The 10,497-nt window shown below is 34.8% G+C and overlaps 1 protein-coding gene across 1 annotated transcript; it reads left to right on the top strand.

Annotated features, from left to right (window-relative positions):
• The first annotated feature begins 308 nt into the window (after positions 1–308).
• On the top strand, positions 309–6,865 carry LOC111365831 (beta-D-glucosyl crocetin beta-1,6-glucosyltransferase-like). Its single transcript, XM_022986346.1, has 2 exons — positions 309–1,122; positions 6,102–6,865. The coding sequence occupies exons 1-2, from the start codon at positions 309–311 to the stop codon at positions 6,701–6,703; spliced, it is 1,416 nt and encodes a 471-aa protein (XP_022842114.1). The 3' UTR covers positions 6,704–6,865.
• The last annotated feature ends 3,632 nt before the right edge of the window (positions 6,866–10,497 follow it).

The following is a 10,497-nucleotide window of genomic DNA, read 5'->3' as shown; positions in this document are numbered from 1 at the left end:
AACAAATACTTGGAGATAAAATTTCAAAAAGATAAGTACGATAGAACAGTGTTTCCTCATTATCGTGTTTCGAAAAATGCTTCTTTTTAGTGTCCCTTGTCTTAGTACCACGCGTCCCCTTACGGTTGCGTGGCTTTGCAACTGTCCTCCGCATTCCTTGCACATGCCACGTTCTAATTCTATCAACCGTCATGCTTCTGCATCTACTCTAAGCACATCTATTTATGCATTTATGTGAATATTTGTGAAATAGCTATATTCTGTTATCGAAATTTGAATTTAAAAGGAAAAATCAACTGAGTTTTCTCATGGATACCAGAAAGAGAAGCATTACAATATTAATGCTACCATGGCTAGCCCATGGCCACATATCTCCACATCTGGAGTTAGCCAAGAAACTCGCAAACAGAAACTTTTTCATATATATTTGTTCCTCACCAATCAATCTTTACTCTATCAGGAAAAATCTTTCTGAAAGGGAATCCATTTCTATAAAACTAGTAGAGATTCATATTCCAACTTCGCCGGAACTTCCCCCACACTATCACACTACTAATGGCCTCCCACACCGTCTCATGCCTGCCTTGAAAAAAGCCCTTGACGCTGCAAGGCCCAGCTTTTCCACCACCCTAAAAACCCTTCAACCGGATTTAGTTTTATATGATTATCTCCATCAATGGGTGCCGGAGGAGGCTACGTTGCTGAATATTCCGGCGGTGCTGTTTTGGACCGCGGTGCAGCTACATGTGCTTACTTTTTGCACGAGTGTTTTTAAACTAGAAACTGAATTCCCTTTTCCAGTTCCTTTTTTTCGAGATTATGAAATTGAAAGGCACCGTCTTCTGTTAGTCAATGACACCAAAGATTCTGAAAGACTCATGAATTGTGTTCAACAATCATCTGATATTATTCTGATCAAGACTTTTGCAGAGCTCGAGGGGAAATACATTGATTACTGCTCCATCATGGCTCAAAAGAAATTTGTCACAGTTGGCCCACTGGTTCAAGCGACAGTCACTGCAGGTGACGATCACAGTGAGATCATTGAATGGCTTGATAGGAAAAACTCGAATTCGATCGTGTTTGCTTCTTTCGGCAGCGAGTATTTCTTGTCTGAGGTTGATATTAGTTGGAAATTCAGAAAAATGTTGAATGGAAATTTACATTGTATTTCATTGCTTCAGCATCAGTAAATATATAATACAAGGGAGTGTACAAAAGAATATTCTAGATTTCTACAGCTGTAAGTTAGTTCCTTAAATTATGGAATATGTTAGGAATATATTGATAACAGAAATCAGAGTGGCAGTATTCTGGTGAAACGGAAGATGAGATAGCAAGGATGAACAAGTGCTGATACTGTGATTTGTTGTCAACTGAGCTGGAGGCTGATGTATATATCAATTCTTGACACCCCCCTTCAAGCTCCTAGCTTGTCTTTCAAGAACAGAAATCTTGAGTGAGTGAGGCCTTTGGTCAATAAGTCTGCAATTTGATCAGAAGAAGGCACATATTTCACTTCTAGCTCCTTTCCAAGAACCTTGTCTCTAATAAAATGAATGTCCAATTCAATGTGCTTCGTTCTGGCATGGTATACTGGATTTGCTGCTAAGGCTCCTGCACCCATGTTGTCACACCATAAAACTGGAGTTGTCACTTGTGGTAGTTCAAGTTCTTTGAATAGCGATTGAATCCAAGCAATTTCTGAAGCTGCTGATGCAAGAGCTCTATACTCTGACTCTGTACTCGATCTGGAAACTACATGTTGTTTCTTTGATGACCAGGCTACCAGGTTGTCTCCTAAATAAATGCAATAGCCTGCTGTTGATCTCCTATCATCTAGACAGGAGGCCCAATCTGCGTCTGAGTATCCGGTCAGGTTTAATCTGTCACTTCTTTGTATCCATAGCCCTTGATTCATTGTTCCTTTAAGGTATCTGAACACCCTCTTTACTGCCTGCCAATGTGTAGAAGTTGGTGATTGCAGAAATTGGCTCAGTTTATTTACAGCAAAAGTAATGTTAGGCCTGGTGTGTGTGAGGTATTGCAATCCTCCTACTGCACTCCTGTAAATTGAGGGATTCTTCAACACTTTGCCATCAGCCTTTGACATGGTTTTGCCGGCAAGAATAGGAGTAGGACAAGGCTTCATATTTTGCAACTCAAACTTCTTAAGCAGCTCGACAATGTATCTTGTTTGTGTAAGGTGAAGTCCTGAATCATGCCACACTACTTCAACTCCAAGAAAGGTATGAAGTTGTCCCATATCTTTCAGAGCAAATTTTTTGTTCAATTCATTTATGAATCCCTGTAATAGCTCAGCATCATTTCCTGTCACAACAATATCGTCAACATAGATAAGTGCAAAAATTATTTGGCTTTCCTTCTTGAAGTAAAATAGTGATGTATCTGCTATTGATTGCTTGAACTTCCAGCTTAACAGTGTTGTTTTCAACTTGTCATACCAGGCTCTAGGTGCCTGCTTCAATCCATAGAGTGCTTTTTCAAGCTTGCATACATGACTGGGTTTTGACTTATCTATAAATCCCTCTGGTTGACTCATATATACCACCTCTTCAAGCTCGCCGTTTAAGAAGGCATTGTTGATGTCAACTTGCCTGATTGTCCATTCCTTCGAGACTGCCAAAGTGAGTATAATTCTCAAGGTTGATACTTTGATGACTGGACTAAAGGTTTCATAGAAATCGATTCCAGGAGCTTGATGAAAACCTTTGGCCACCAGCCTTTCTTTGAGCCTCTGAATAGATCCATCTATGTTTCGTTTTATTCTGAAAACCTACTTGTTCCCTACTATGTTGTAGGTCGGTGATGGAGGCACAAGTTTCTAGGTTTTAGTTTTTATTAGAGCATTGAATTCTTCCTCCATAGCTTTCTTCCAATCCTTATTCATCATAGCTTCATTCACACTTTTAGGTTCTGATGGTTCTGGATTGTTTTCAATTGATTTTCCCAAATAAACCTCGGGTTTAAACACTCCAGCCTTCCCCCTGGTGATCATAGGATGCTCTATTTGATTGCTTGCTCTTTGTTGATTGCTCTGTTCAGGCTCATCACTAGCAGGTAGCTGATGACTTATGTAATCTGATTCAAGCCTTTCATTATTCTGAGGTAGTTCAACTTCTGTTTCAACACTTTGTTCATCAACACCTCTTAAAGACCTTTCATTGCTGTTATCCTCCTCACTATTATCCACACTTTCACTTGAGCCAGGAAGTGAGTAATGCACAGCATGGGTTGCTTCAAGATGAGTTGCATCAGCAGGACTTGAAGTAGGATTTGAGTTGTTTAAGGGAAATTGGAAGTACGATACAATTGTTTCAAGTTCTTCAGACTTAGACTAGTTTTGAACAGAAAACAAGGACTCAAATGGAAACTCCAGTTCATTGAATACAACATGCCTTGAGATGTATATTTTTCCTGCTGAGTTCAGACATTTGTAACCTTTATGAGATTCACTGTAACCAAGGAAAACACATTTTGTAGAGTGAAAGGTGAACTTATGTTTTTGGTAAGGTCTCAAGCAAAGATAGCAAGCACACCCAAAGATCCTTAGTGCCTTATAATCAGCTTCCTTTTTATGTAAGGTTTGGAAAGGGGATTGCATTTTGAGGGTAGGTGTAGGCATCCTATTTATGAGATAAGTGGCAGTCTAGAATGATTCCCACCAATATTTCAAGGGCAATTTAGCTTGAGCTAAGAGGGTTAGGCCTGTTTCAGTTATGTGCCTGTGTTTTCTCTCTATTTTCCCATTTTGAGCTGATGTGTAAGGACAGGGGTGTCTAAATTCGATCCCTTCTTGTGTTAAGAAGTTTGTGAATGTTCTATATTCTTCTCCCCAGTCAGCTTGTAGAGTTTTTATTTTGCTTGCAAACTTGTTTTCAACTAGTTTCTTGAATTGAATGAACACATTTAGTGCTTCAGATTTTTGTTTTAGAGGATAAATCCATGTAAATCTGCTGAAATCATCTAAAAAGGTTATGTAGTATTTGAAGCCTGAAGTTGATTGAATGGGTGCTTGTCTCCACACATCTGTGTGTATTAGTTCTAAAGGTGATTTGGCATGTGAGGTGGATAAGGAAAAAGGTAGTAGATGAGCTTTGCCAAGTTGACAGGCATCACAGAATGATTTGATTTCATTTTCTTTGAACTTTTGATTACAAGTTTTGAGCACTTAAGATACCACTTCACTGACTGGATGTCCAAGCCTCTTGTGCCATACATCAATTTGGGAATTTAAAAACTCTTGACTAGACTCTTTAACTAGGACTGGTAGAGGATAGGATGCAGCAAAGTTTATTAGAGAGAGCTAACTTCTTAGAGTGACACTTGGTGTTTTGGAGAGGAAAATCCATTTGATACAACCCTTCTTTAAGCTTCCCTTGCAGCATTACTTCCCCCATTAGCTTGTCCTTAACAAAACAACAATTAGAATGAAATTCCATATAAACTTGATTGTCAGATGTTAACTGTGAAACACTGATAAGATTTTTCTTGATCTCAGGAACATGAAGCAGTTTGTTTAACACAAGTGGTCTATCATTTAAACTTGGGATGTGAGTTATACCATAGTGTGAAATGTGCAACTTGTTTCCATTTTCAACCATGATTTTCTCCTTACCAGTGTATTCATTGACTGCAGTAATGTTTTCCTTTTCAGCAGTGATGTGGTTACTTGCTCCTGTATCAGCAAACCAGACAGGATCATTCAAGGTGCTGGGAGATGCTATGAGTGCTGTTGGTGAAGGGCTGTAGTTAATCCTCTGGTTTGGCGGTGTTCCAGTGTATCTTTTATCATATCGAAAATTGCAAATGTTAGCCTTATGTCCAATCTTACCACACACTTGGCATATAGGTCTGTCACCAACATTAAAATTTCCACCCCTGTCTCTGCCTCTTCTTCCACTTCTGAAATTATTGAAACTTGAAGGTCTTCCACCAATACCTGGCCTGTAGTATCTGATGTGTTGATGATTGGGGCCTGATATTTGAGAAAATTTTGCTGATGTTTGATCAAGGTTGATCCCTGCCATCTCATTCTTGACTGTGTTGAGGTGTTCAAGTCTGCTTTCAAAAGTCATAAGTGTTGATTGTAGTTCTCCCCAAGAGATGTGATCTCTGCTATTAATTTGAACAACAATTGGTGTATATTCTTCATCTAAACCAGCCAAGACCTGAGTGACCAGATCAGATTGAGGAATAGTTTTGCCAGCAATTTCAAGATTATCTGCAAGCAGCTTCACTTTGTTCAAATATTGGTCAATGCTCATGGTTCCATTCCTTGATTTCTGAAGCTCACCATTAAGAAATGTTATCCTGGACCTGTTTTGAACTCCATAGCTCTCCTTTATGGCAGTCCACAATTCATTGGAGTTGGTGGCACCCATGACTCTCATGGCTATATCAGGAGTCATTGAAGAGTAGAGCCATCCCATTAGAAGTTGGTCTGTTGACATCCATTGATTATATTCTGGATTTTTGGTCATTTCAACACTGGCTCCAGCTTCACCAGTAACTTGAGTGCCAATAAATTCTTGAGGGCACACCTTTGTCTCCAGAATATAGCCTTCAAGGTTGTGTCCACGAGTGATAAGCAGAATCATATTTTGCCATAGCAGAAAATTGTTTTTGTCAAGCTTGATTGACACTACTTGGGTCAGATTCACACCAAGGGATGAGAGATGGTTGCTTCCCTGCATTGGAGCAACGGTATTGCTTAAGGTTAATACAGGAGTAGAGTTGGGTTCAGTGCTTTGTGGTGTATTACCAGTGTTGGCCATGAATTGGCTCTGATACCAAGTTGGAAATTCAGAAAAATGTTGAATGGAAATTTACATTGTATTTCATTGCTTCAGCATCAGTAAATATATAATACAAGGGAGTGTACAAAAGAATATTCTAGATTTCTATAGCTGTAAGTTAGTTCCTTAAATTATGGAATATGTTAGGAATATATTGATAACAGAAATCAGAGTGGCAGTATTCTGGTGAAACGGAAGATGAGACAGTAAGGATGAACGAGTGCTGATACTGTGATTTGTTGTCAACTGAGCTGGAGGCTGATGTATATATCAATTCTTGACATATTGAAGAGATAGCTTATGGCGTAGAGCTCAGTGGAGTGAACTTTATCTGGGCTTTTAGGTTTCCTATAGATATGAATAACAAGATTGAGGAAAAACTACCCAAAGGCTTTCTTGAAAGAGTAGCAGAGGGAGGAATTGTCGTGGATTGGGCACCACAGAGGAAAATTTTAGCCCATTCCAGATTTGGCGGATTTGTGAGCCACTGCGGATGGAGTTCAGTAATGGAAAGTTTCCATTTCGGAGTGCCGGTGGTGGCTTTGCCAATGCATCTTGATCAGCCGTTAAACGCCAAGTTGGTGGCGGATATAGGGCTGGGGGAGGAAGTAATCAGGAACAAGGAAGGAAATCTTGAAAGAGAGGCGATCGCGGGAGTGATAAGAAAAGTAGTGGTTGAAAAAGGAGGGGAAAATTTGAGGAGGAAAGTAAAAGAATTGAGTAAAAAAATGTGGGAAATAAAAGAGGAAGAAATAGATGGTGCAGTGGAAGAAATGGTTAAGCTTTGTAAGAGAAGGGAAATGCTTAATCTTGCACCAGCAAATTCCATGAAGAAATTGAATCTTATGGTGACAAATGGCGATGGACGTGTGGAGACTGCTTGAAGCATGAAGGAAAATTTTTGTGTGCGCTTTAATAAATGAAAATAAGTGGAGACTATTTCCTTGTAAATATGCCCTGCTGGTTTACCTTGTTTAGATTTATTTTTAATTTTTATATTAGTAGTTGCCCATTGTCTAATAAAATCGTAGTGCTTGTACAACACAGGAGAGGAAGAAGTCTTCTTTTTAAACATTCCACGCTATTATGTTCCTCATTGTAGAGGAGAAGAAATAAGAAGCAAGGTGATAATACCGTAAGAGTGGAGAGTTTTTTTTTTGGATGAAGTTTTGTTACTGTATGATAGTGTTTTATTTGTCATTAACTTGTTTTATTGGATGCAAGGCCTGTAAGGCATGGAGATTTTATGCTATAATCACACATGGAATGATTTGAGTGCGGGTGTTTGTAATACTTGATTAGTTCTAATATGGTTTGTATGTAAAAACGTGTCGAAGGTATTAACCAACATATAAAAAACAAGCTTGCTACTTTTACGTTCACTTTTAGAGTTGGAATGGATCTGATCCAGATTTAAATGAGACAAATATGAGCCATTCTACACTACGAAATGAGTTGTTATCTAATTATGGGGCATGTAAGAGAAATATTTCACATTGAATAACTCTTACATTCCTGAGATGAAAAGCTTTCTTTGAGATTTATGAACATTATGAAGACTTCTCTTTTAGAAAATTCAGAAACTTCGATTGATAGATTTTCCATGGTCAACAAAAAGTGAATAAGTATTTTTATTTTATTTTTACAATTATCAATTTATTATATCAAACTATATATATATATATGTGTGTGTGTGTGTGTGTGTGTGTGTGTGTGTGTGTGTGTGTGTGTGTGAACATTATGAAGACTTCTCCTCTTTTAGAAAATTCAGAAACTTCCATTAATAGATTTTCCATGGTCAACAAAAAGTGAAATAAGTATTTTTATTTTATTTTTACAATTATCAATTTATTTTATATATATAAGATAATGGTAGCATAATAATTAGCAAAGATTATATGCAATTACAAAAATTTACAATTTGTGCACCTACTTATACTAAGACTATTCCATCAGAGTATGCTGAGAAGCGTGATGGGACTATAGAAAAAGAATGTGAGTGTAGTAGAGAAAGAGAATGTCAATTAATAGAAAAAGAAGAATTAGAAAAATTAATAGAAAAAGAAGAATTAGAAAATTTTTTAGAATATTACGAAAACTTTAAGGAAAAAGAAGAAATATGTTTAGATTTTGTAGAAATTGAAAAAATATATAATTTGTTAGTAACAGAACAAGATATAGAAAACATGATTAGTAAACTAGAAAAATTAGAAATTTTAGGAGAAAATGTATTAAAATATTGGAAAAAAGATAAAGTTTTTTGTGAAATAAAAATAAAAAATTCAGAATATATATAATAAAAGATAAAGTTTTTTTTTAAAAAAAAACTTTTATTTGAAATTAAAAATATGTCATCTGAGATATATGAACTTGGGCCTAACTCCATTCTTGCAAGGACACCACTGACACTCCCTTAACAAAAAATCTTAAAACAGTGATCATTTTTCCCTTTCTATGCGTTTCACTAGCCTTTCCACTAGGTCTTTATACTTTGAAGGGTCACTCAGGGCTTATTTTAAAAACAGTTTAAACTTTAACTTGGAGTTAAGACATGCTCTTATCATATACTCAGCATGAAACATAAAACTTTACAAAGAATTTACAGAAACAAAAAATCTTATAAATAACATTTGTTCTTTAAAGATCTGGGACTAATATTGATTATTAGTACCATATCTTAGAACAATAAAACATACCTACCGGAATGATCCATCAGTAGTTTAAAAACATAAATATTTTTTGTAGGATATTATCATATCTAAGAATAAAAACAATTAAGAATTTTCCTTTCGGGAAAGAGAGAAAATTAGAACATGTTTCAAAAAAATAAATTTTTATTATTATTTTTCTCTATTCTGTCTTTACAAGTGAAAGAATGACCTCTTATATAGGAAAGAAAAAGGAAGAAAACGCGTTTTTCAAAAGCAAAGAATCTTTGCTTTTTCAAAAACGTCAAAAAGAAAACAGTAAAAAGTTTAATTATCAAATCTTACTTTATAAAACAGTAAGATTCGTTACATATTTTTCAAAAAGAAATCAGTAAAAAGTCTGTCTCTCGTACAATAATTCTTGATCTTTTTGGAAGTTTGCCAAATGTCTATTTTCCAGCTAAGTCTTTATTTGTAGATCTTTCTTGAATCCTTATCTTGTCTCATAATTGTGTCGGCCAATACTGTCTAAAGATGCTCCTCCATCAGTATAACCTTCTGAATTATTGTCCTCTTCTGTATTATCCTCATAATCTTCTTTAAGATCAATTTTCTTTTTGCTTTTGTTTTTCTTCTTTATCTGCAACTTCTTTTTCTTTGAGGTCTTTTGTTTAACTTGTTGCTGTAATTCTTCTATTTTATCAAACATTTCTTTCAATCTTTTTATATCTGATTGAGTAATTTGCTCTGGATCTTATGATGATTGAAATGATTCTGATATAAGATTAACTGGGCTTTTCTGTTTTAAATCTATTGGACTAATTCAATATCTTCTATATTAAAATATCTTTGACCTTTAGGTAAAGTTTTTCCATATAAGGGTCCTGCAATTTTTCCTAAATCTTTAATAAAGGGTCTAGCATAATTAACTAATCCTAAAAATTTTTGTAACTGCTTAAGGTCTTCAAGTTTATCTGGAAAATCTAAAGCTTTTTGAGCTATATGAGGTTGTAACTCTATTTTTCCTTTTCCTATATTTACTCCTAAAAATTCTATATATTCTTTAAATAAAAACATTTTCTTTTTATTTATAATTAAACCATGTCTAATAAATTCTGAAAAAAGAATCTGTAAATGACCTCTATGTTCTCGCCTATTTTTACTAAATACTAAAATATCATCTATATAAACTATAATAAATTTATTATGCTTTCTAAAAATACTATCCATTTTTCTTTGAAAAATACTAGGGGCATTTTTTAATCCAAATGGCATAACTAACCATTCAAAATGTCCTTCTGGGCTAGTGAAAGCTGTCCATTCTATTGAGTCTGGATGCATTTTTACTTGTCAAAAACCAGATTTTAAATCAAACTTACTAAAAATATTACAATCTTGAATCTTATTTATTAAAATTGTCTTATCTGAAATATTATAGGCATCATCTATTGTATTATCATTTAATCTTTTATAATTAATTACCATTCTACTTTTTCCTCTAATAATTTCTGAATGTTTTCTAACTATAAAAGCTGCTGATCTATGTGAACTTTCTGATTTTTTAATTACTCCTAATTTTAATAAATCTTTTATATCTATCTTAAAATCTTCCTGATCTTGGTTTGTAGCTTCAATATTTTTTGTCTTAATTATTTATTCTGGATTTTTTTTATTTCACAAAAAACTTTATCTATTTCCCAATATTTTAATACATTTTCTCCTAAAATTTCTAATTTTTCTAGTTTACTAATCATGTTTTCTATATCTTGTTCTGTTACTAACAAATTATATATTTTTTCAATTTCTACAAAATCTAAACATATTTCTTCTTTTTCCTTAAAGTTTTCATAATATTCTTCTAAAAAATTTTCTAATTCTTCTTTTTCTATTAATTGACATTCTCTTTCTCTACTACACTCACATTCTTTTTCTATAGTCCCACTACGCTTCTCAGCATACTCTGATGAAATAGTCTTAGTATAAGTAGGTGCACAAATTGTAAATTTTTGTAATTGCATATAATCTTTGCT

Source organism: Olea europaea, chromosome 17, assembly GCF_002742605.1.
Source record: "Olea europaea var. sylvestris chromosome 17, O_europaea_v1, whole genome shotgun sequence".
NCBI lineage: Eukaryota > Viridiplantae > Streptophyta > Magnoliopsida > Lamiales > Oleaceae > Olea > Olea europaea.
This window is presented reverse-complemented; position numbering and strand designations above follow the sequence as displayed.